Genomic DNA, 27,511 nt, shown 5'->3' on the forward strand with positions numbered 1-27,511 from the left:
GAGTTTAGCTGTCTTCATATGCAGCCATTTTAGTAAGAGTTGGGGTTTCAGCTGGGGTTGAGTTAGTAGCTGTAATTCGCAGGTCAGTAGAGACTCGGCCCAATGGGTGTGTTAAGTCCAGACAACGGGTGTTGTATTAGGCAGGGGGAGCAGGTATTTCTGCTGTGCTGGTATAGACAGGGCTATTCTGAGGGTTTGGGTAGGGCTTCCTGACCCAGGCCGCCTCAATTAGGCTTTTGTAAGAGAGAGCTGTTATGTGGAAGTCCCATTGGATGCTGGGAGTCGACTGCATTTGGTGACCTTGGCAAACATAGATGCACAAGTACACAGGTTTTCAAGAACACACACGCACACGCACACACGAATACACGCATAATGCCTTGTAGTGCCAGGGGAAATCCGGGATTGAATTTAGATGGTGTTTGTCTATTAGTTTTGTTCATTTATTCTGAAGATATTAAAATTTCTGGCCCACTGGGGCTTGGAAGATATTTCCTCATAAAAATAGCTTTTTGTTGCTAAAAGTTGCTAGATGTTTTCATTAAAAAAGTCTCTCTGTACCCAGGTGTGGACTTTATTTCTCTTATTTGCTTATTTTAACTGTCTCCTTTAAAACAATTGAATTTATTGAACACTGAGCTGACAAGATGGACAGTTTCAAGATTTGAGACTGTGCTCATTTTTTCACTTTTAAAAAGAGGACGATTACAGTGGAGTGACAGAGAGAACAGGAAAGAGAGAGAGAAATAACTATTACTTTTGACCGGACGATTGCTTGGAGACGCTGGCGATTAGCTCAGTCCCAGCAGGGAGTGCGCGCTGTTGGTTCATTGTCAGCAGGGGGGCGGAGCTACTGGCTCCACACAGCACAGCAGGGATTAGTTGGAAGCCAGTATGACATTTGTTTGGAAGCTTCTTCTGCTGTTGGGAGGCGAAAATTGCCCAATATGTCTTAAACAAACACTGTATTTAAAAAAAAACTGTCCAAATGATATAAAATGCAGGAATCAGATAAAAACTAGGTTACAACTAGGTAGGCATCATACAGTCCAGCCACATTTATAAATTAGCTATACTCTGAACTCCTCATTTTGACCAAATTTATACATAGCATCATATGAACCCTTTTTGGTGGAGATAATTCTGTTCACCAAACTATTGTTACATTTAAGTTTAAAGAAATATATCAGACCACACTGTCTTCTCTGATCTTATGTGTTCATATTTTTGTTTGTAGATTGCTAGTCATTCTATGGTAAAAGTTAACAAAGTAATACTAGCGAACAGATTTTCTATTTACCTTTTGAGGCTAATTTGTTACCAGCTAACTTCCTACTTAGTTAGCAAACAGTAATCGAGCTGTGATGAGCTAGTTTGGATTCTGTCATCAAGTAAGCCTACAAGTTAGCAAGCACTAGTGAATAACCCAATGTCACATGCTCGAATTTATGATGGGAGATGGTGCATTGTGAGTGCTAAGGTTCATTTTTCATTCAGCAGCGACCTTTGAATGCTGCTATTAACGCAACACAAAGTGAGCACTGATGTATAATAATGAAGAACGCACAATCAGAGAAACACTAACACAGGCTAATTCAGCTGAGTGTGTGAGTACACTACACACAGCAAAATTTTCCAGTGTTAAATTAACACCTACAAGTCTAGACAATAACAAATGAGCACTGGAAGAGGATTTTGGTGTATACAGTGGGGTATAATGTAGAGTGAATGGAGAATGTGCATGTGTGTGTGTGTGTGAGTGTGTGTGTGTGTGTGTGTGTGTATTTAGATCTGGCTCAGTGTGGGCTCTGATCCCGCTGACCTCAGTCTCACACACTGCTGCAGAATTTCATATGCTTCAGCCACTGGCCGCATGTGCGTGTAGAGTAGAGCGTGGGTGTGTGGGGTCACCTGGGAACATCTGAGACGTGTGTGAGTGTGGGTGAGTGAGTGGGAATACTGGCGTGCCTTTTACTCTAGTGTAACATAAAAGTCTGGGAGAAGTCACGGATAAACCTCTTCTCTCTTTTACACTTAGAGTAATAGAAAAATAAAATAAAAAAACCGACTGGATGACATTTTTTTTCTCTTTCCTTTATATCAAGAGAAAAATGCAACACTACAACATATTAAGGTTTATTTGAAAGAATTATCCTAATTATATTTTCTTTATTGTAACACAAATGCATTTAGTTGTGTAGTTATTAGCTAATGTGGTTTACTACTGGAGCAAATCATGAGTTATGGAAACCCAAAAGATATACAAAACTGGACATGAAGCTATTAATTAGAGCCCAGTTCACACAGATAGTTTTTTTTTTTTCATGAATTTCTCGATTGCAATCTATCTAAGTTATAGCTAGCTAATTAACATTCTGTTCCCACACTACTCAGTGACCTGTTGTCTCGCATGTTATTTTTGACTTGCTTGGTGAAGCAAAACTGTCAACTGAATGGTCTTTCTAACACATCTGGTCCTGACTTGGGCTCCACAGCTGAGATGATCTAAAACTGCCTCTGTTTTGGCCTCACCAAGATAGCAAAGTACAGACTTCCCATAAAGCATAGAAAGCTTTCCAAATAGCTCCCAAGTACATTCCACTTTAAGCCCGTGAAGCTTATAGTGAAGCAATAATGGAAAAGGCACAATATTTGAAATGTTGAATGCTGACCTCTCTTCTAGATTCACTAATATCTATTATGACAGTTTGTTTTCAGTTTTCACAATGGGCCCTTATAGTGTAATATTAGCAAATGAACGCCTGTGGCTAGACTAGAGTATCTGGTGTCTATCAGCCATGAGGTCATACAACAAATAATGACATGCATATGCCTGACCTCAGCAAAAGGCACCCTGAGAAACAACACCTCAGTGTGAATGATCTGATATAGTAAGTGCTCAACTATCTCCATTTACGACAGTTAAACTTAAACTTAAAATGGCTAAACTGGACAGCATTTGACATGAGTCTGGTTTTCAACTGGGGGATAGACAGACCTACAGACCTCGTGAAACTTCATCCGGGCCAAATGGGCTCTCCTGATCTGTACGGTATGTGCTCTAGGCTGTAGCATTCACACCTGTCAGCCATCTTTTCAGTTTCCACAATGATGAGCATTCCATGAGTGTTTTCTTGTCACTATGCTGAAAATTGTCATTCTCATCACACCCTGGGAAGCCTGTTAGACTGAGTTAAGACCAGTGGTTCCTTTTTCAACACCTAACCTTAACCATTAGGAGGTAAACTACAATGAGTTTGAAAAGGCCACGTTTCTGCTGTGCTGACATCAGCGCTGTAATGAATGGGAGGTATCAGGGTCTCTTAAGAAAACAGATCTAACAAGCTGCTAGCCAGGATACCCGCAAGGCATTTTGGTTAATTGAAAAGTGAAGGGAGGAGGGGTGAGGGAAGAATGGGGAGGCAGAATGGGGAAAATGGAGAGGGCTGACTTTGGATGAAGTTACTGTCCTGAAGCAATGTCAAAACTTTCCTTTTGTTTGATGAGAGACAGGGGTATTTGAGAAGAGGGCAGCTTCAAACTAGAGTAGACGCTTCTTTACATCAGTGGGATTTCCAGTTTAGAGTCGTTTGAAACAAACTGCAAGGAGGAGAGAAATTAAGGACAGAACTAGCTTTTTTGAGAAAAAAATTTGCAAGCTAAATTCAACAGAATTTGTGATGATTGATGGTTCTGGTGTGAATAAATTTAATAAACAAAACCTCACATTTAGTCTTTTGAAATTTGCATTATTGACCAGTAGCATTATTGATGTGACCATACACACGTACGAAATTGTGGTTCTTCACATTGCAGCGCAGTGTAAGATCCAAAAAGGTGAAATCCTAAATCAGGGACTATTTTTCACCACCAATTTTGCAGAGCTCAAATTGTGTAGCTACGAGTTTGGACTCGATACTTGTGAGTAAACTTTAACGGTAGGAGGTCTGACTGCTTACAGAAAGGCTGCAATTCTGATGTCCCTTCTTCTACAAATGAAGGTTACCTGCTTAGCCTGCATTGATCTCAGAGTTCAAAGGTCATGGCCTGAAATTAAAGGAGGCAGGTGTTGTCTGCTTGTGCTGTGTGTGTCCGGAGCCACTGCGGCCTGAACATGTTCAGTTCTGAGCACAACGCAGGTCTTAGTCTGCTCTATCGTCTGCACCTCACCCCGTCTAGCCGATGCGTCTGGCACACACACGTCTGATTTAGTTACAGTGGCCGGAGTGTGTGCTGTCAGACAGGACTGTGTTGGGTGTGAGTGAATGATTGTAGCACAGGTGGATTGTTTCACTCCCCCTAAGGATAGTGGGCTATACCAAATGCTGCTTATGAAATGAATCTGATATTCTAAGGAGATCATTGACACGTTTTGGAAGAGAGTTTTGGCATATCGAGGGAGTTGGACAATCTTTCCACAAGAAGATACATGAAGTGTGGTATCTTCACACACACACAGCCAGCTTGTGCTACTGTAGGTCTACTGTATGTTTGCCTAGTCACACATTCCTCATTCTCAGTTTTCATTTTAATGGAAGCTGTTTCACTTCTTGATTTCTTTGGCTGTGACTGAGGAACTGTCTATGTATTATCAGCTGTGCTGTCCTTTCACACACAGACCACAGCTGCTTCTCTCCCTCTCTCCCTCTCTTTTTTTCCTCCCTCTCTTTCTTTCAGACCTCTGTGTTCGTGTAATTAGGTGCCTGACATGACACGGTATCGTCTCTGCTTGGCAGCTGTTGCAGTTCCACTGTCAGTTTGATAGGCACCCTGTAGTAAAAAACAAAAAAACAAAAGCAGAGCGAGTGCAAGAAATAGGGAGGGGAGACAGGACAGTGATTGAGAGATTAAAAAAATTGATTGAGAGATTTAGGGAATGAGCAAAATAGAGACAAGCAGCTGCTCGCAAGCCCACTTAGTGAGACAGCGAGATCTAATGATGCGTGGCCGTATCGATTCTTTATCCTGCTCGGATTTGGGGAACAAGCAGACGCTGGAGCTTGTCTTCATCTTCAGTGCCATGGATAACCAATCAGGTTACAATGTATTCAGTGACGCAAATAGACCAGGTCTCAAAGGGGTTATGCTTTTTTGAATCACCCTTAAGGACACGAGTGATGTTCTGCTCAATGGATGTAGTTTCTAACCATTCACTGCTAATCTGGTAAGATTTTATGTAGCATCACTGTATTCTCCATTTGCCCCAATCTATGGGAAAGGGGAATTCTCATTATAGCATTATATTTATAGCATCAGTTTAGATTTTGACACACACACCACCTTCAGTAATGTAGCTTTGCTAAGGTAGCCATCATTGATTGACATGTGCATCAACAAATAATAAAAGTCTGGCCTACGCCCCAACACACATGGTTCACACCCATGTATGGTATGCTTACTCCATCATCAAGGACAGGGGAGAGAGCAAAGCAGGGAGTGGCCACATTGGTGGCACAGGATGCCAGCTTTCGCTCTCGTAACAAGCCTTGCCATCCAATTTCAGACCTCCAACTCCACATACCATAATACTATAATGGAAATAATTATACTCTCTGTGGCAAAGAAAATGGGCCGGGGTTATTATTACAAATCTGTCTGCAAGTCTGCAAAGGAAGAACTATTCAGCATTAACTTAATTTGCATGTTGCTTCAGTCTATACTCAATTTTTTTTATTCATTTCTAAATTAAAATGACTATATTCCAAACACTTTTTTGCTCTGCCCCACATTGTACGTTACTATATTTGTATATTTGTGGTGCCACCCCTTAATATGTTTCTGCACCTCCATTTTGTCACTTCATATCTAAAAACCTGGAAAGCCCACTGGAGAGAAGTGTACACACACTTTTGCTAGAGCCTGATGGTTTTAAATCTATAAGTTCAAACCACTTTAGGTCGGAAACTGCCACACACACACACACACACACACACACACACACACTAACTGTCGCGCTCTGTTATTTGAGCATTGGTCTATCATTAGATATATAGCTCCTGTACTTATAACAGAAAAGGAAAGCTCCGCACCCTGTTTGAAAAAAAAAAAGAAAAAAAAAAAAAACCAATCCGAATATACCATGCTCCACAATCCTGCCTACCATAAAATACCAGAACAGTCCCTGGGATTGGAAACAACTTGGCCACTGCATTTTGGTTTGTCAAAAAATGCAACATACTCTTGAGGGAGCAAATATAGTCAGCGTACCGCATAATATACAGTATTTTCCATTTCTGTCTCCAAATGGAAGCCCACTGTGCGATGTTAATGACTAGATTTGATTTCCCAGCAGCCAAATGCATATACATCATTGATCTGAGGGTTTTGTGAATAAACTTGAATTGTTGCAAAATTTGCATTGAAATGTTTATGCAGCTCATTCATCCAAAGTCGACTCAGTTCACCAAACACCCCTCAGCTGTGAAGTGTTGAGTTAGGATTTGCTTTCATCAGCTGCCGTTTCTTCATCTCTCTCTCTCTCTCTCTCTCTCTCTCTCTCTCACACACACACTGAAAGCGCCAGCTCCACATATGCGTGTTCTGCAATCACACAGGCTAACCCTGAAAACTTGGCAGCTTCTAGTCTGGGTGTTTTCTGAGAGCGGCTTTCAACCGCTCACATTCCAACAAGTCCAAAAAAATGCCTGGTAGGACTTGGGGAAGTCCTGCTCCGCAAAAGACATTCATCAAATGATGGACGTGGCCGTGGGAAGCCTAGACACACATATGCTTGTAAACTGAGAGTACTGAAGTCTGGAAGTGTGTTGAAATGGTTTTAAGACAGTGACTGGATGGAATGTGAAGGGTGTCTGCTGCTGATGTGTGTGTTTGTGTGATGGAGCAGAGCAGTTAGGTGTGATACTCCAGAGCAAAGGATCGAATCTCGCAAAGTTCAGCTGCTTAGACGTGTTTGTCAAAGAAATATGACAACAGCCTTTTAATGTCTGTCATCTCCTTTTTTTCAGTACACTTCGTTTGAGTGTCTTTATTAAGAGCCTGAGAAGGTCCAAAATAAGCACCATTTCTTGTAGCACACATCCGTTTTACTACTGTAGAACTTTTAAACGACAGCATGAATAAAACATAATGGGGTGTGCTGTTATAGGAAAATAATCAAAGACGAGGTGGTGTGATGCAGCCTGATGCAAAGTGGAGTCACTGGTAACACCGCAAAGATGATTTTCAAATAATAGAATGTCCTAAAATGTTTTACTCCACTTATACCACAGCAATCTGTTAACGAATATCACAGCATACCTTTTATCCATTTACAGTTACATTTAATGTTATGGAACAATTTTCGTTCTTGTTATCTCATTCCCCTACCAAGCTCTTTTGAAGTTAACAAGCCAAAACAAATGCAGCATGTCACCTTACTGAGAAATCACAAAGCCGTCAATCTTGCGAGAAAATATAAATGTACAGCTTTAGCTGTGACTGTTTGAAAGCACTGATACTGGAGACTCCTTCCAAAATGCTTCTCACAGAAAATCTTACAATATATTGTGCAGGATTGTGAAGCAAGGTATATTCAGATTGGGTTTTATATATTGTCCTCTATGTCCTTGTGTAAATTGTTACTACTTGTGTAAGTTGTGATATTGTATTAGAATGAGCGCACCTCCTGACACCTTCTGACCAATCAGATTTGAGAATTCAGTAACGCTTCGGTATTAAAATACATATCATTCTTTTATACAGAACCTAAATAGAAACCATCTGGAAGTTCTGTCTGTGTAACTGCTGGAGGATTTGTGGCCCAGAACTGCCAAATTTACTGCAGTAATACTCAGAAGTGATGTTCTGGCAGAGCAAAGCGAATCATACACTCCCATTTCTCAGCCCGAAGGGAAACACTTAAACATTTTTATACTTATATTAACCGCACTGTGAATGTTAATTCTTCAACATGTTTCCAGATCAACATGTCTCAACGCTCTCAAGCAATCATCGCCGTCTGATGTCATCAGTGTGCGCCTGATTGATATGAGCCCAGAGATTCTGTTAAAGATCCATCCATAATGCAATCACACAGACTGTATTACACACACTTAAAGATCACTGTGACTTAATCCCGAATCTCCTCCCACCACCACACGCATTCACTTCAACCTCTCCATCCCTCCTGCTTAGGAAAAATTGTGAATGTGTCAGGGCTGTGTGAGTGCTCGCAGCAATTTAGAGCACAGAGAGGCTGATACGCTCAAGTGCTAAATCACTCTAGTCCTCTTATCTCACCCTCTGAACTCTGAATAGAGCTTGACACAGACACTGGCAACACTGTAATAACTAAACTCCTCTGTGATATGATAGTATGTCATTCTTAGTATGGGTTCTGTTTCAGATTAGTCTCATATGCGTTCAAAGGATCTTGCCCACACACATACACACTCACACACACATAAGGGAGCTACTGCCAATGAGAGGAGATTTGTCATTAGCTGAAGGAGATGGAAGAATGGGCAGTTTAAAAGCTCCAAAACATGGACTCCATGGGTCACGCAGAAATTTCTCAGTAGCCTTGATCATTTTTCATGTAGAAGAAGAAAGAAAGAGGAGTCAGAGTGTGGTTGGACCAGTGGGCCATATCCAATTTCCACAGTTATGCAAACTTTCCTTTCTGCCTTCTTTTGTAGTAAATGACAGATGACTTTAACATTTACTAGAGACGATCAACAACACAGGGCAGACATGTTGGTTCAACAACCCGAGAAAGACAATAACCGCTACTCCTAGATCACTTTTGCAAAACAGAAGTTTTCATTTGGCGTGTATGGTTAAACATAATGCTCTTCACAGTGTTGTGACACAGATCTATGCTGTAACTAAAGCACAAGCTGCTCATTCTGAATTCCACCACCTGCCACACTGCACACATAACAGGCGATCTGATTAACGGTAGATTTTTACCAAGTGGAATAATCAGTGTGTACGCATGACAAGAAAACAAAGTGCTGCTCAAAGCTGTTGTAACTCAAATGTAACTCTCCTGCTTGCACAACACGCATTCACCTTGTAGTCAAATATATATAGAGAAAATAAACATGGTAGTTAGACTCAAATAATATTTATACTTACAATGTGAAGAGAGAACGCAGTATCTCATAGCCGAAACATTCTTCACTGAGTTTTTGTTTAAGACGCAAACACGACGTGCTACGTTAAAAAAAATATCAGGGGAGGATAAGTATTATAGCTACGCAGTCGTCCCTTCCCTGGGAATTCATATACTCGTTTGTTACTCTGTATTAATGCTCTTAACTAGATAACTAGCACTCTATATGTTAGCTACCATTATTTAATCTAGTCAGCTTTGGCTTGCCCAGTTGATTAGCTAATACATGTATGATTTTGCAAACAAAATACTGATTCAGTAGCTTTTTATACGCATCCATGGTGACATCTCTGTGATCTCCAGCCACCATTAATCCTGTTTAAAGATGCCTATATCCTCCAAGGTAAGTTCTGTTATACCCTTTCAGTAATGTACAAACATGGAAGACATTCATCATTCGGCTGTTTTTTCGAATAACAAAAGCTCATTTTGAAGATTCAAAAGACAGTTTGGTGTCATTAAACATCTCCATTATCTTTTTTGATGAAAAGCAGTATTTTTCATAGAACTCTCTTTGTTCACAAAAGGCACCATTTCCTCTGTTGCTCTGTTGCATCTGTTTGTTTTGGATCCATTCATTTCTAATTCAGCATACAGTACACCAAACCTTTAGTGCCATTCAGGCTCGAATAGTATTCGTATACACAGTGTGCTTGCATGGGAAAATCAACTATGTCTATCTAAAACCAACACACTCTTAGCAAATCAGAGAGCTTCCTGTAAACTGCCATTTCCTCAGCATGTGCACCTGCAGCTTCTATTCGCTGTTGTTTGTTTGAAAGGAAGAAAATAATAAAAAAAAAAACGGATTAGTCTATAGTCTCAGGTAAGACACTTTAAACAGAGCTGCATTCTATAAAGCATAATAAACTGCTGTTGGAAGAGCAAGTATCTCTTTGTGCACTTGTTGACTAAACCCTTGAGGGTTATGCTATGAAGTTAATCACAGATTACTCATAGCCAACTGAAATAAAAAACCAAAACCCGTCTTGGGTTTTCACAAGAATTTGAATCTGCCAACATTTTTGAAATACTTCATAGCATTGTTGTTCATCGTTTGCATTGTTTGGTAGGCTGGATCAAATTTCTTTCCTGGTTCAAAGGAGGATTCCTCAACTATTTATTCATCATTTGTTGAGTACCCGTCATGCCCCTTTTCTAAGAGAAGCTTTCGCTAAATCCCTGAAAGACTCAATCTCCTAAGGAACTGAACCAGGATAGAGCAGCTTCTCTTTGATGGTCAACAGGTGATTGTCTTAGTCTAAATACTATAACTACATTAGTGTCCATCAAGCCTGGAAAAAATACCTTTTAAAATTCCAAAAGTATCCAACCAGTAGCCATCTTCTCACCAACTGTTGAAAAGCTAGAAGCACTGTGCTTTCATCTCGATGACGGAAAGTGATGGTTTGTTTTGAAACCCAGGAAAGGCCCAGTGGGTTGTCAGTCATCCAAACTCCAAGAAGAATGCAAGAAATCACTACAAACACAAGATCCTGTGCTCAAACGTAATTAAACTTTAGTTGTAATACGTCCGATTATTTGTTCAAGAGTCCTATGAAGCTACTACAGACAGAAAAAAGCTCTGCCTTCCTCTAAAATTTACACAACTATTTCTTAAATAAAGCATTTACACAATTTTTTTATTATACATCTTATAATAAAAGATATATTGCTTCACAGCATGCTGTTAAATCCACCCCGACTATTGAGTTAGCCACGGAAGTTTATGGAAAATTGCATTTTACGTCCCCCGGCTATATTTAAATACATTTAGAATATTTCGAATAATTAGTAAGCTGAGCACACTTCACTACCCCAGAACGGATATCCTTTAGAAGGGTGCTAAGTAAAAAGAAAGAAGGATAGGCGTAGAATGTAGCTTTGGGGTAATAATAATAATAGTAGTAGTAAAAATGTTTACAATGATTATAATAAAATCATAGAGAACTTGTGCATAGCTGGGCAAATATAAAGCACCGAGACGCTCAGAGGGAACGGAGATTAATGGCAGTGAACTTTATTTCTGACAGTCGGTCATTTCTGTAGGCCACAGGTACTGTGTAATATGCGCACAGTAACATAGTATATCAAGACACACACACATACACACACATACACAGATGTGGCAACACACAGCTTACAGTTGCAAATGTTAGTAAGCAAACATGTCAAGGCATGCATAAGGCTTTGAATATAGTATTACTCATCGCTCTCTGTCTCTGTCTCTCTCTCTCTCTCTCTTTCTCCTGCCCTAAATACTCATAACAATGCTTCTCTGAATTCTTTGTTATGCCATGAAATCAAGCGTTCAGACCTTGATGTCTAACCAAACAGGATTGAATTAATTTGCAGCATTGTATTCGACAGCACAGCCATCAGTAGCAGTCTTATCTCCTTGAGAAAACATGATAAGGAGAGCAAAATATTGAAACAAGACTTGTGAAGACCTTGCCCCTCGCTCAGACTTTCGTCTCTTTAGACTTTATCTCTGCCACATTACGTGATGTTTTCATCGAGTAATTCATCCAGACTTTGAGACAGCTAGCTCTTGTCTCAGTCACGGCAGTCTCCTCAGCGCCTGCATGTGTGGCAATGGTTTATTCATAGAAGATGAAAAGGGAGATTTTAATCACTTAGTGAACGGCAGAACAGTGCTATGTGTGTGTTGGTGTGTTTGTGTGTGGTGAGTTCACTGACAAGTGAGCTGTTTTCACGGATCTCAGGCGTCTTCAGGGAGGAACTCTGGAACACACAAGTGCAGCCATCAGTAACTTGTCTAACATGGCCTTGACAACTTCAATTTGGATGTGCCTCACACAAGTAGGCATTTACAGCACAGAAGGGAGGTTCTGCTTAGAACCTTTTCTGAAAAGAGAACAGCCAGGTTCTACATAGAAACGTTAGGATACCTCTATTCGTAATTCACAATAACAAACTGGAACAATCTAAGACAATAACCAGGGTTTCTCACAATGGGAATCGGACAAGGCAGCGTTAAAAACTAGTAGAACAAGGCCAATGACATTGAAATCACAAATGTAAAAATATTAATGGTTTAATGACATCTTTCATACTCAAACATGATCTCTCATGAACAAATATTACAGAAGTGGATTGAATGATTCTGCCACAAATTTTTTCCCCTGTATGTGTAACATCCAGGCTTAAGGTTTTCTGCCAATTCGTGTGCCTAGTCACGATGTTTCTCCCACAACCTAAACACCCACAACCACGCTTGTATCCAAAAACAATTAGCACTAAACAGACAGGCCACTATTCACTACAGGTAAAGGCTGTGTGTCTCAATGTACTTGTCCTTGACGGCGAGGCTGTGAATGAGTGGACAAAGAGGTGCAGTCGTGAGGCCAACAAAGAAGACCCAAACCCACACATACACGTGCACGTATTCACACATACGCGCAGGTACCACCTCCTGTGTTGTCATAGTAACATGTCAAAAATAAAAAAAAGAATAAATGGAAAAACTGTAATCTGGCATTGGAGAGTGTGTGTGCTTAGTCATCAACTGCCTACATGGCAGCTCCCACTTATACACTGACACACACTCATGAGAATCACACATGAGTTATGGACTGTCAGATGAGATCAGATTCCTGTAAGAAAATGTAAATGATAAACTAAGGTTTTTCAATCAAACCCTCAACTAAATAGAATGGAAAGAAGCTTTGAAAGGCGTATACTGTGCTTCACAGTTGAATAAGACTGGAATGCACAAAGCTGATGAAACAGAAAGCAAGCGTTAGGTAAAACCTTAAATAATAAATAAATAAATAAAAAAGAAAGGAAGAAAGAAAGAGAACACCCCACAACGTGCACCTATAATCTGTTCTATAGCATATCCAATCTGGCTACATAGTATTTTTGCTGTTAGTACATTTACAGAATCTCAAACGTACAGTGGTGGTTAATTTTTGGTTAATTTTACAGTAATGAAGTTACACCTTCTATAAAACTAACCTAAACCGCCATACCGTACATATTTATATACATTAGGAATCTTAAGGAATTTTTTTAAAAAATGTGACACATGTTGCAGTTACAGCATTACAAAACCTGACAAAATTTACTGAAAATTTACTCAAAATTTACTGAAGGATGTGAGGTGGAGAAAGCTGACAAAAGGACCTGCCTGAACAATATACACAGGACTAAAAACACATCTCTACACTTCCTAGCCAAAAACCAAAATGCTACACCCACACAACACAAATACACATGGGTTGACTGTTCTGTATGTCACCCTGCTTAAACACTTGTAATCATCTAATCAGCTCCCAATGATCTTCCTCAGGTATGTGCTTTAAATCGTGTAATTATAGTAATGGCCTTAATTCGTGCCGGTCTTCCTCTGGAGCTGTGGTATGTGTGCAATGTGCATCATCACTGTTTGAATACTGCAGGTGTTACAGCGATGATGAATGAAACAATGCCAGTTTCGGCTTAAAGCTGGCATGGGTATTGTGGGAAAAAACTTACAATGCTCCAAGTTGTATCACGTTAGTTAAAAAGGTTGATTAAGCATAAAGGTATGCATATGACAGAGGTTGTTGTGCACTAAAAAAGACTCTCGCCCTGAAGGGTGGCAGATTGGAATGCTTCAGAGACATCATAGATGACTCACAAGAGAAGTCTATTTATATACCCAATATATACATATAAGTAACAGTTTAATGCTTCTCGGGAAAGAACACAGACCTTAATGCTGCAGCAATACATTATATACCCTCTGTGTTTGTTAGATCACAGTGAATCAGTAATATGGATATGAAGTGTATATGTGACCACCAGTCATTACACAATCTCTGTGAGTAGGCATGTGAAAAAAGGAAGTATCATGGGATATCAAATGGCAAATACTGGAACCCATACAAACATAATTTATTAGTTACAGAGCGTTGTAAAATAATAGTTATGTAATTATAATGTGCAGTGTTATAATCGTGATTTGCACACCACTATCAGGCTGAGTGCTAAACATTTACAGTAATTAAGTTCGTCACGGGATGTCCAGTCGTCTTGGTATTATTAAGATCCACATCAGATAATGCTGAAGTAATTACAATGACTCCTTTTCACTGTCACAGCTCAGTAACTGCAGAAATAAAAAGAAATCCCTTATTTCTTTAATATTTAGCATGTGAAGGTTTTCTGCAGAATATACAGCAAATAATGCTGAGTAGGTTTATGAGCCAAACATTCACAAAGCTTCCTAACATTGGCTATAACATGCTATAATAGTGTTATGGCTATAATTGGCAATAACACTGGCTATAATTAGCTATTCTCAAAATATTAACGTTACTGACAGTGTGAGCATACAAATTACATTCGACCTCTGAATGTTTAGTGTGCTATATTATTATTATTACTATTATTATTATTATTAAATGTTTAGTGTGCTATATTATTATTATTATTAATATTATTATTATTACTTTATTATATTAAACTGCAGCAGTCAGTAAGGCTGTTTAAGACAGATCAGCTTGGGACAATACCCCCACCACAACACCCCCCATTAAATAGTCCAATGCAAGCATTACCTCATTGTGAAGTCTTGCCAACCTTTGGGTCTGCGTCAGTTCTGAATCTTGTCTTGACTGTTGTCTACTCTTTGGATTTGCCCTTGGTTCAGATATTACTGCTTTTCTGTGTTTGCCCATTGCTATTGCTTTAAATTGAGTTCTGGATTTGACTTGCACATGGATCCTTGACCATCTCCTGAGTCAAGTCAAGTCAAATCAAGTCAAGTGGAGCTTATTGTCATTTCAACCATATACAAGTACATAGTGGAACGAAACAACATTTCTCCAGGACCAAGGTGCTACACAAGACAAACACAGAACAACACAGAACTACAAGGGACTACATAATTTATACATAAAGTCCTGTTTGTAACAGAAACATTGTAAAAGGTTGTATTTGGCTTGTTAAACATGCCTGCTGTAGAGTCTACAGGAGTATGGTGGTTACACAATTGACTCAAACTGGCCAAAATTGCCACTGACTGACTGTTCCCTTTTTATTTTTGTTTGACACAAAAAGTTCATTATAGTCCATTGTCCTCCAATGATCAAAGCCACTTCCTCCTCCTTCCTAGTGCATTCAGAGTCTTCACAGAATAAACACTATAGTAACATATAAGCAAGTGTGCGGAAAACATGAAGAAAGCATGGATGCAGATGAGTATCCACAAGAGCCCACCAAACCAATGAATGTGTTTTTTTTATTCAAAGCTAATGGCACAGCAGCAGGTCCTTGCTACAATTACATAAATAAACCAAATACACAATGGCCTACTTTCCACAAGAAACAGGAAGGCAGTGAGGAGTGTAGTAGTTACATACAAAAGACATTTACCCTATTAATAACTCAGTTTTTACCTCACTACCATCCAATGTAATTGTTCTTTAAGGAACACACTGAAACATGTTTGCTTTCATGCAAAGATGTAGACAAAGCCGAACATGACAGAAATGTGCCTAACCTGATTCTGTGGGATTTACTCAGTTTTTAACAACCTGTAAGATAAAAGAGTGACTGAAAAGCCTGCATTGTCATATTTTTCCAGCAGATATCTTAGTAATCTCTTTTAACAGCAAAAGATGACTTTAAGATGACAAAACATTAACACTTTCTTGAATCCTGCGTCATAAGACTGACATAACCTGGTCATAAATATGGCATAGCAGATGTTATTTAGTTTCACAAATTGGTGCGACAGTTTATGTCCAGGATGACAGAAAAGTGTCACCTACTCTTATGACATGTACTTAATGACAACTTCTTATAACACTGTATGAGTGTTATATGAAATGCCACATGGATAGAAATGCAATATATGCCATACATGCAAATGCCATATGCATAGATTGTGAATTACCACATTTATGACAGCATCATAAAGGACTATATAAATATATGATAATAAACTGATCATAAAGAGTCATAAGTCATCTGTTATGATGTGTTTATGCCAATCTTAGTGTTCAAGTAAAGTGTTACCAAAAATAGCTACTTTTTTATATTCTCAGGAAAAAAAATGTCAAGTGAAGTCAAACGATGTTGAATGGAAATCATGAATGCTCATTCTTGTAAGGAGGGTGTGTTGACCTCACATTTCCCATAATAAATCTAGTAGACGGACAGGTCAAACCAGCCAAATGACCGAGCTATTACTGAAATAATGATAAGATTAGTGTCTAGGTGGACAGCCGCACTAATGAGCCGGATAGTTTCAGGTCAGAGCAACCTAGAAGGAAGGATCTGCGCCTTCTTTTGTAAAAATTCGTCTCTGTGAAGGAGGATGCAGTGGAGACACTATGACCAGAATTAAAGAGTCTCCTCATAACTGTCAAACAGGGCGAGAAATATTTTATGCATGCATGCCATGTTCTGGTGAGGCAGAATTCGATCGGAATGAGTGGAGAAAAGGTGTGTGTGCTCAACCTGCTTCTCTCTCTTTCTCTTTCACTAATGTGGAAGGGCAAGAGCATTCCCAGGTTGTGCTATCTTATTTGAAATCGTGATTACATTCTAAAACGCTTTGATATGTGGTATTTTCTATATTCTAATTAGGGCAGTTTAGCTCCAGCGCATTTCTACCCAGTTCTGTTTTACACTAGACATATTTTCAGAGTGAAGCAACGTCTGTGACATTGAACGAAATGGGCGTAACTACCCGTTTTGGAGTTAGGAAGCTTAGGTAGGGAGAAACACCCAGGTCTTCTTTGTCAGCTGGGAATCTAGGGTGAGTCTGACCGTCATGCAAATCTTTACACTTTAAACAAAGAAGCCCAGCTTCTTGAATGAATACTCACACATCGGCATTGTTAAACAGTGCAAGAAGATGGGGCATGAATATTTTAGGACTCTTTTCCCGGCACATATTGTGTAATCTTGTATCAGCCTCGCCTTGCGTTCAGTTCTGCCTTCTTTTGTGTCCTCTCTCTCTCTCTCTCTCTTTTTTTTTCTTGCTCGATTCAAGATTCCCCATGTGAGTGCACACAGGGAGTTGAAGTCATTATCAGAGACATTACCAGAGAACCAAGCATCAGACCTTAGGTTAATGGGAGGTTAGGCAGATAACATGCTTTTAACACTTCTCCTCCTGTCTGTCACTAACTCTATGCAAGTTTGACACACAAGTACATACTGCAGAGTCTCCCATGTGCAAGTGTAGAGTTTGGGAGGTGATGAAGTGGATAGCATATTGAGTTTGGTACTTGAAGGTTGGGAACACTTAGATGCAGTTATTTAGAGCAGGTGCAGTTGCTTAATTTTGACTTACAATGAAATTTAACATTTAATTTGATTACCATATATAGTAGGAACCTGATTTAATGCTCCAGAGTCAATAAACGTCAATATCTCATGTTAGAAATAACATTTAGAAATAAAATTTGTCAATATATCTAAACTTGCAGGTGATATTTGATGTCATGATAACTATTAAAGCATGATTAATGATAGTAGCTCATGTAGTAGGATCTATGATTCAAAACAAAAATCTTTTTAGCATTCCAATCTCCCAGAACAGAGCACTTAAGCTCATTGGCTTTACAAAATATACCAAAGGCACAATACATAATACGAATGAGGAAGCATGTATGTAAATGCTTCCATCCACAGTAACAATTATGCATTTAGTTTCAGGGTGTCATACTTTACATTACACACACTTTGCTCATCACTCTGCAAATTAATCACAGACTAGTCACTGAGAGTATCAGGAGGAAGTTCACTGGAGATCCCTATCTTACTTAATGACATATAACAACAACCTGTATTCATGTTGTCTGGTGATGGTATAGGGATGTCAAGGTGATGTGTTGTAAACACTGATGACACACTGATGAAGTAAAGACAGGGCTGAGAGAAACACTGGAATGCATTTGTGTCCATCCGGTGGATTGCAGGTACTTTAAGAAACAGAAGCTTGGAATATTATTGCTTTAATATACAATGCTTCATATTTACTTTGATTTAAATAGCACTTAAAAAAAATTCTCTGTAATATAAATATGAGCACTTTAGTATGCACCAAAGGCAAGGATATAAACTTCATGCTGAAAAAATGTACCATTGTTCCACTTTAGAAACATGGCACTTTGACCTAAACAGACCACTGGAGTTAAAACCACAGTACAGTGTAACTACAAGTTTACAATCTTAACCCATTATTTTGCAAAATGAGCCACGCGGACACCAGAACATTTCTCGTTTGCCCAAAGCCCTGCTCTGTCAACCAAGAACAACACTGTATTAATGCTTATAGTATTGGTAATTATAGCTTTTCTCAAAAAATTGGGAAGCTATCACAGATCCAAAGCAGTCATCAATAGTTGGCAGAGGGAAGTAATGCATCATCGGTATGTTATTTTAAAGCATTGTGCGTCACCAAGTTCACAATATACAATGAGTGGAAAAAGCAGTGGTATTTAGTATTGTTATTTTTAAACAATAAGTTCCTTATAAATCTTATTTAGGACTTGCTTATCTCAGGGGTTACCCCTGAATGTACAATTTTAAACAATGAATCTATGTGGAATAATTAATTCCATTTCTTAAAGTCAAAATAAATTAATCATATGGTCTGGAAACAGCACTACATCTTTATCTTCATTAAAAAAATTAATAATTATTATAAAATGCCCTCCTGTTATACCACATTGCTAGCTCGCTGGTTAACTGCTAGCAAGCTAGCTCACATTTCTCACAGGTTGACACGAGGGGGAGTTTAGTATCAATTTTTGTTTTTATTAAATAGTCACAATTTTTATTATCATATTTTTAGAGATTGTTATAACAGAATCCAAACTCACTGAAATATATCAAGGTTGTGTTTATTGCTAACATTAGCTTTGTTTTCTGGCTAGCTACTTAGCATACATACTTAGCACTTCCTCCTCTATTCATGAAAGAAGTGGCTTCTAATTTGTTATGTAAAGTAAAACAAAAAGTGATTGAATTAACGCATATCGTATAACCTTTAACCTGTACCTCGAAAAACTATTTGGATAAATGTTAGTTTCAGACTACTTCTGTTAAAATCACTGCTAGGTACATTAACATAAACTAGCTGACCTATACCTGAACAAATGACTTTAATGTGGTTATAATATTTGAACTTTGACTTGGCAAACATACTTACCATGGTTTATGAGATCTTATCTGATCTCAGGCAAGATAAGGAAAACTTTCAGGAGCAGATTTTGAAAAACAAAAGTGTACGGTAGAAATATGCAAATCAATTCCCAGCAATATTAACTTCAAATCTATGTCCTTCAGCTGATTGTGGAGACACTGGTCATGTTCAGCTGTGTAAGATTGACACTTCACATCCATGACACTCTGTGTCCTTGTTAGAGAACAGCTTGTTGACTTGTCTCAATAGACTGACAAAGTGTATATAGTGTGTGTATGTGTGTGTGTGTGTGTGTGTGTGTGAAGAGAACTCTGGTCAAGGTCGAAGATGCGTCTAGAAACGCATATACTGAACTTTTCAAAAACAGTTTATGCGCAAGACTCATGCTTTCTTCAGTGAATAATCTCACCTGGATACTGTAGACTTGTACCTAAGAACTGCTGCTGTAATCATAAAGTCTATGATGCTCATACTGAACATCTTTTCAACACAGTACTATGTGACTGTATTGTTTACAGTTGTAGAAAAGTAATGATTTATAATCCTACTATCTGGTGTCACCCTACTATCTGGGTTCCCTTTTGAATCTGGTTCCTCATGTCATTTCAGGGAGGTTTTCATTGCCACCATTGCCTTTGGTTTGCTCATTAGGGATCTAAGTCTGCATCCGGATTTCTGTAAAGCTGATTTGTGAAATTGTCTACTGTTAAAAATGCTACACAATTAAAATTGAATTGAATCTGAGTGTAACACACCCTTTTCTCACTATATCTTTACAGAGATTATGTCGAAACAGTGGTGCTTAAATTTTAAATCCCGCTGTTAAGACTTTAAAACCTCTAAATAAATGTAACTCCACCCTCATCACAGTCCAATTCTGACAGCACTGTGAACTCATTCTTCTTTCTCTCTTTTATTCAGCTTCACCCTGCTTGTTTGTATCAAGTCAGCATCTAGTGTAGCCGCTATTGACCTTCTACAGTCACATAACCCTTTGATTGTAAATACTGTCTTTAAACTGAGTTTCATTTCCATGTCTGAGATCCCTCTTTCTGCAGCTAACAGAGAAATGAAATGAAAAGAGAATGAAATGTCAGCAGTGGGTTTCACTGCACACTCATGATTCTTGTAGAAACTAGAGTTTGGTTGTAGAAAACAATTGTAACTTAAGGTATCGTATCATGTATCCTGAGCAAATATACATTTTGGGGCTGAAAGGTAAAATGAGAAATCTACTTTCAATAAACATATCATGAACAACCAGAAGCAATTTCTAGACCTTCTGACAACCTTGATCAGAAGTATCTACCTTGGAATAGCTGTTGCTTGGACACAGGATACAGAACAGCAGGGGATTGTGGGAGGGGAGTGGGTTGGAAAGCTGAATCAAGCCATGAATTGTCCTCCCACATTGGATTAGTGTGGCACGTTTGATGGATATTGGAGAATCTACATACATTCAAAATTTCCATATCATTTCTCTAATGGTTCATGTGACTTGCACGAGGTGACCTACGAAGCACATTCATCTATCACGGTTGCTGATTGCTGAAAATAAAAGTGCTATTATGTGTATCAAAAACTGTGTGTTATATCTAATGTGAAATTTCTCATTTTCTCTCTCACAGTTTTCATCTGCAGTTTCATGGTGGCGGCACCCATTTTTGGTTACCTTGGTGACCGATTTAACAGGAAGGTCATTCTGAGCTGCGGCATCTTCTTCTGGTCGGCTGTGACACTACTGAGCTCCTTTATCACCAAAGAGGTAAGACGTGTTCTTCATAGGATTGTAAAAATAAGACTATCCTCACATAAATATAGCCTTGTATCAAAAGTTTAAACAGGACCAGGTGACTTTGAGATGCTCAGCGGCTTTGCGGCTTTTCATTAATTCTTTTCAAGCACATCAATGTCTGAGCTTAAGATAAATGTGGTCCATTTGGTGCAACTGAGACACATAATGTGCTGTTAAAATCAAGGTCATAAACTTACTCATTAAGTAAGTAATATAGCACTTAAATCCAAAGATAAAAGCTAACCCAATGGTGATACATTACCATTTAACAATTAAGATATTTCAAGCCCGCCTTTTTTCTTGAAGTACCCCTGAACATGTCGTGTAAAACCCTTAGAAATAATCTATATAGAATAATAAATTACTTAATTTTTGATACCAGAAAAAATACTAACATGGCCTAGGAACATCTGTACACATTTATCATATGCCGTTTAAAAGCTCCCATGTCCTTGTGCCCTCTCTCATCCCTCTTTCCTAGAGGCGCTTCACGTAACCACTTCTGAATAGCACTAGCTTGAAACACTCACTTCACTGTCCAGTAGTACTTAAGCATTCTGTTTTTTTTTTTTTGTCATCAACTTTATTTAAAACAAGCCATGTTTTCTGTTCACTGTTCAGACCAGAGAGGGTATCTAAAATGAAAAATATATGAAAGTCTGAGGTAATGTCTCTGGACTGATGAGCTGCCTTCAGCTAAATAATTTGCATAAATGCACGTGATTGGCTGCAACAGAGGATCTGCTACAGAAGCTGAGATGTTTCATGTTTCAAAAATCTGCAGTCGCTGAACTACAGCCATTTTTTCATATGTTTATCAGTTCTGCTATAGTATTATTTCAAGTACTTGATTTGATCCACTGAAATACTTTTCTGGGTTGCATCCGGACCACAGTCTGTCAGTTAACGCCCCCTGCAACGTTTTTCAGGCAGTGTGTTATTCCCCCCTACCCCACATGTTTAATCTATATCTCAGCTGGCAGCCACTTAATGTGATCAGACCTGCCACCTGGGTAGATCACATCAGGATACGGTCGAGCTTTTAGTTCATTTAAATATGTGAGCATTTATGTTCCATAAGCCCTTTCCTTACTAAGGCACTAAGGAAACACAAACAAGCAACCCATACTGATGAAAAGCTATAGGTTTTGTTTCAATTTCACAGTTGGGGGTTTATTACCAACTCTTTCAGTCAAATTCATTCCGGATTCAGGATTCAGGATTGATAGCACACATTAACATGCTTTGTGAGTTGTGTGTGTGACCCAGAGTCTCCAGAGAGGGCATGAGACAGTCATTCAGAGTGACTGCTAATTAAGAGAAAGGCAACAAAATGACAGGAATGTTTAGCGTGGCCCAGAGAGAGGGGATATACGCGCCGAGTTTTGATATTTGCGTATCATGTGTGCATTCACGTGTTTGTAATCTGTGTCTGTGGCGGGTTCAGGGCAGACATGTGCTCTAGAGCGAGTGAAATGCATGTATTTCTCCCAAATCCATTCACGACACTGACAGGGGGAGCTATTCTGCTTTATACCAACTTACGCTAAAATGCACACACACACACTTATTCATTAGCATGTGGACTGCATATATGCTTCCATGTTTCAGTCAATATAAACCGAACCTCAAAACTTGACATTATTATGATTTTGTAGTTATGCTTATATACTGTACAAGCTGTGATTTTTTTTGTTATACTACAACACTGTTAGACCTGATTGGTCAGAAGGTGAACTTTCTATTTTATTTTTCCAGACCACAGTCAACTGCGGTTAAGTGATACCGGGGTAACTGAAATAGCGGATGTGGGGGTTTTACTCTATTATTATTTATAATAATGCACTTGCTATAATACGTTATTATTTCTATAATAATAACTCATTCAGAGAGATGTGTATGGTGGACAATCCACGTAAGCATGTTGTTATTTAACAAAAAAAAACATCATTGATAATAATCATTGATATTGTGAATCTGGAATCTGTGAAGAGGTGTTTATTTAGCATGTATGGAAGGAGTCTCCAGTGTCAGTGCTTTGTAACAGTGAGCAAGTTTTCAGGACTTTCTCTGAAAGCTGCATTTGTGTGTGTGTGTGTGTGTGTGTGTGTTATCAACGTAAACTGAGAGAAAAAAATGACTGATGGCTGAAGGAATGCCTGTTTATAGCTGTTATTAGGTAAGATAAGAGGAAATAAAGTATTTCGCAGACATTCCACAACATTAAATGTAACTGTAAATGGTTAAAAGTACAATGTGTTGTTCATTAACAAATTAAAAAAAACATGTAATTGGTGGGAAATATTACTGTGGCACGTTGGGACATGCCACAGACTCGTTATTGGAAAAAACTTCGCTATGGTAACACATCACACCGCCTCGGTGTTTATTCCTTATTTAGCACTGATGCAACAAATTACAATGAATTGAGAATGTGAATATGTAATATGCAAATTTCAGTCCTTGAATTAAACACTTTCACTTATAATAAAACAACACCTGCCCTGATCTATTTCCCCTAAGGCTATATAAAGATGATATTCCTCCCTCCTGGGTCTCCCTGCCTTTAGTGTGAATCTCTCTAACACAGCTATTTATTACCTTACACTAACCTCCTGCCCTATAGCTGATGAGCTCATCTCCAAAACTCCCACGAACCTGCAGCAAGACTCCATACCCATGGAGATCAGCTCAGCCCAGTCAATAATACTCTACAAGCTCATATGTCTAGATGAGATTCTTTCGGATTAATTAAAACAAGCGTTTTGGGGTAATTACACTGAAATTAGACAGCAGTGGTCGTCTTTTTTCTAACACCATTTTCATAATCATGCTTTTTGACAAAAGACTAAGCCTGCTGCTGCGTTGCTGATTTGTGCGTATTCATGCGGAACATGTTTCGAAACTCATGTTTATGTATGTGATTTTCAGGAATAAGAATGCAACTCAGCCTTCTACACATCCTGGGTGAAAAAAACAAACAAACAGAACTGTGTCTTGTTCCTCAAAAAGAAAAAAGCTTGACCTGACGGACTCTTGACCTTGGTTATTTTATGCATATTTTATGTATTGTGCACTTTGTGTGTGTGTGTGTGTGTGTGTGGATGAGAGCGAATACAAAGTCACACGGATTGCTCATCTCAAGTCATTATTCATCTGCTTTCTCAGCTGAATGAATTTCAAGGATTTTCATATTATTCATGTATTCAAAGGCAAAAATAAACATGTAGGTACATGTAGGAAAGGCGTCTAAATAAAAGTATGGCATTTATGGTGTATTATATTTTCACATCTTACTTTCAGGTTTCTAAAATTAGATTATTAGAGTCCTACTTTTCCTGTGACTGATTCTTACATGCCACTTTAATAGTTATATAGTGCACTATGCACATTCTACTACAACGTCATTATGTTATACCCTTTCTAGTGAGCGTAAATAGATGAAGAGGAAGCTATATGGTCTTTAACCTTCCTGATATAAGAGTGAAGATCAGCTGAAGATGTGGATTGCTAAATATCAACAAAAACATTGCTGTGGATAAAAAAAACGATAATCTTGACTCGTAGAAAATCACTCAAATTACCCCTCTTGTGATTTATGTGATACGAACACATAGTGTAGTGCTACTGCTAATGTACATTCTGTCCGCATCAGTATTAAACTCATTACTATTTAAAAGTATTCACATGCAAAAATTTTTGAAATGAACTCAATTTTGAAAGGAATTTTACAACCCTAGTATGCATGTACATATTTGCATGATCGCATTTATCCACCCTCCACTAGTGTGTGTTGCTGGTTAATATTTGTATCACCCCCACACCACCAATTCTCCCCTCCTCCTTCTCTCTTCTCTTTCACTCCTCCATCCCTCACTCTCTGCAATGCAGCTCTCCAGCTTTCTGCTCCTACACACACACATACACACACACACACACACACACACTGTTTCTGTTCCAGCACAGCAGCTGCTATAAGAACCCAGATCAGTATAGGAGGACATGAGTGTGCGTATGTAGGAGGATTGCCCAGTTTTACTATCAGTTGCGTCTCCCTTTCCTGTCAAGTACTCCATAGTAATTCCCCATACCTGCTGGGAATTACATAACACGCAACAATAAAATAGAGTAGTAGACCCACCCTTTTTTCCTGCACTGGTATATTGAAGGCTGTCAGATGGACCAAGGGATGAACAGACGGGAGAAAAGAAAGGGATATCTGGTTAATAGGATAAAGACTGGAACATGGGGTGAGGGGACAATGCTGGACAAGCTTCTTTTGAGGAGAAAGACAATCATTATTGCTCACGCATGACCACATGGACACCATTACTAAGAATTGCCATCGACTCTCTCAGGGTGCGGTAGTGCTCAAGGCTAGGATTAGCAGCCACTAAACTAAACATGTCTGGAGGTTCACTAGCAAATAATCCAGTCTTAATAGTCGTCTCTGGAGAAATTAAAGGTGATTTCATCAATTAAGGGTTTACTTTCTTCTTCAGGAACTAGCAGCTGTCTTCAGGTAGCTTCATGAACCAACCCAAGAGACATCACACATCCAAGATTGCAGGATTTGATTGTGTGTAAATCGTAAGGAGAAATCCCACATTTGCAACATTTGTTCCCTGTAGCGCTGTTAAATTTGGCTGGGCGTCCTACATTTGGCATAATTTGCACCAGATTTGTGTGTGTGTAGGTAGAGAGGACAGAGAGGAAGAACAGGAACAAAGTGAAATAGTATCGGAATGAATGTGTATGTGTAACTACGGAGTGTGAAAAAAGGATCTAAAGATAGAAGGAGCAAAAAGAGGGTGTAAAGAATCTGTATGTGTCTTCTCCTCATATTAAGAAATAAGCTTGGCATGGCAGCTCATGATGCGGTTAAAAATAAATAAGATTATGGCGCAGTGGTAATACAGAAAAGCTTGGTATTTTTAGCTCAGAGCATCCATATATGTATACAGTTCCATATTCGAACAACCCACGAACACTTAAACAGAGTTTCCACATGAATATCTATAACTGCACCCCACCTAGTCTTCCCAAGCAAGGAGGGTTGTTTCTCTCTTCCTTCCCTTTTCTCTAATCATTAAACCAGCAGGCTTGGGTCAGAGTGCACTGCCCAGATGTCCTTCTTCTCCAAGATCATTGCGAGCAGTGACTATTGTTATAAAAACACTTCCCATATAGGCAATTTAAAGCAAGATGATGTGAAAGGTCATCGTCCTTTAATTCTGCAGCAAGGGTTTGGTTTTTGAATCGGTGTCTTCCTGGGAAGTCCACACCCAGCTGTGCTGTTCTGTAAAAGTGAGCAGATTTATGAAGGGATAATGCTGAATAAGCAGATGGGCAAGAGAGAGCATAAGGGTGTATTTTTGAAAGAGGAAAAGACTCTAAGAGCGCACAGGCTGGGATCAGATATTCAGAAATAAAGCATGGAAATGAATACCACAAATATACATGTAGTGCATATATAAATATATGTATAAAGGTGCAGCTTAGTTCATAGTTAATGCTGACTGGTAACATCTGTCTAAATCCTCCTGCGTATTATAGCATCGTCCTTTTTAACACGTTGCCTGTCTGTTCTTGCAGTACTATTGGGTGTTTGTGCTGTCCAGAGGCCTGGTAGGCATCGGAGAGTCCAGCTACTCCTCCATCTCTCCCACCATCATTGGAGATCTGTTCACCAGCAACAAGAGGACCGTGATGCTCTCTGTCTTCTACCTGGCCATCCCGTTAGGAAGGTAATCTTCATCTGCTGTATCGTAGATCCGAGTTTGTTTACTTCTCAATGTGTCGAGGAACCTACCGAGTCAGAAAACTAGGGGTCTCTGAGGTCTGACAGGCTTTTGTATTGATACAAAGCACAACAGCCCATCTGTGTCACCACTGGCAGTTTACAACAGCGTTTATTCAAGAACTGGAGATAAGGCAGCGACTGTGCCATGCATCACTGACTGTTACATGCTAATTTGTTGAGCGAAAATCAGCCTATCCTAGCTGGGGGAAATACAAGCATGCAGGGTAATGAACTGTAATGAAAAATCCTATATTACTCAAGGCTGTGACTGAATTGGCGAGCATATTTGAGAAGATAATACAAACCCCAAAAATGGGAAACTATTTTTAGCTGTCAGGTTCTTGTGACCCAGCATGGCCTTTACGATACTTTTGACATTCCTCTTTCATTCTTCTGTGAGTTTGCAAACATTTATGGGAAGATCATACAAACCACAAAAATGGTTAACTATTTTTAGCTGCCAGGTTATTGTGACTCAGCATGGCCTTTATGACACTTTTGACATTCTTCTTTCATTCTTATGAGAGTATTGTTTTGTGCCAAGGCCATTTCGTAAGCAGACAGGCTGGCCAGATTCAGGCTTAGACAGCAACATTTATCGGCACAGCTATCTCAGCTCAGTAAAGG

At 39.0% G+C, this 27,511-nt stretch overlaps 1 protein-coding gene across 1 annotated transcript in view; it reads left to right on the forward strand.

Moving 5' to 3' along the window:
* spns2 (SPNS lysolipid transporter 2, sphingosine-1-phosphate) overlaps positions 1–27,511 on the forward strand; it is a 73,615-nt gene that overhangs the window by 21,067 nt on the left and 25,037 nt on the right. Inside the window, exons 3-4 of the mRNA XM_034300521.2 lie at positions 20,915–21,051; positions 26,677–26,828. Of these exons, the coding sequence (XP_034156412.1) occupies positions 20,915–21,051; positions 26,677–26,828 (289 nt within the window). The remainder of the gene's footprint in view (positions 1–20,914; positions 21,052–26,676; positions 26,829–27,511) is intronic.

Source organism: Pangasianodon hypophthalmus, chromosome 27, assembly GCF_027358585.1.
Source record: "Pangasianodon hypophthalmus isolate fPanHyp1 chromosome 27, fPanHyp1.pri, whole genome shotgun sequence".
Classification (NCBI taxonomy): domain Eukaryota; kingdom Metazoa; phylum Chordata; class Actinopteri; order Siluriformes; family Pangasiidae; genus Pangasianodon; species Pangasianodon hypophthalmus.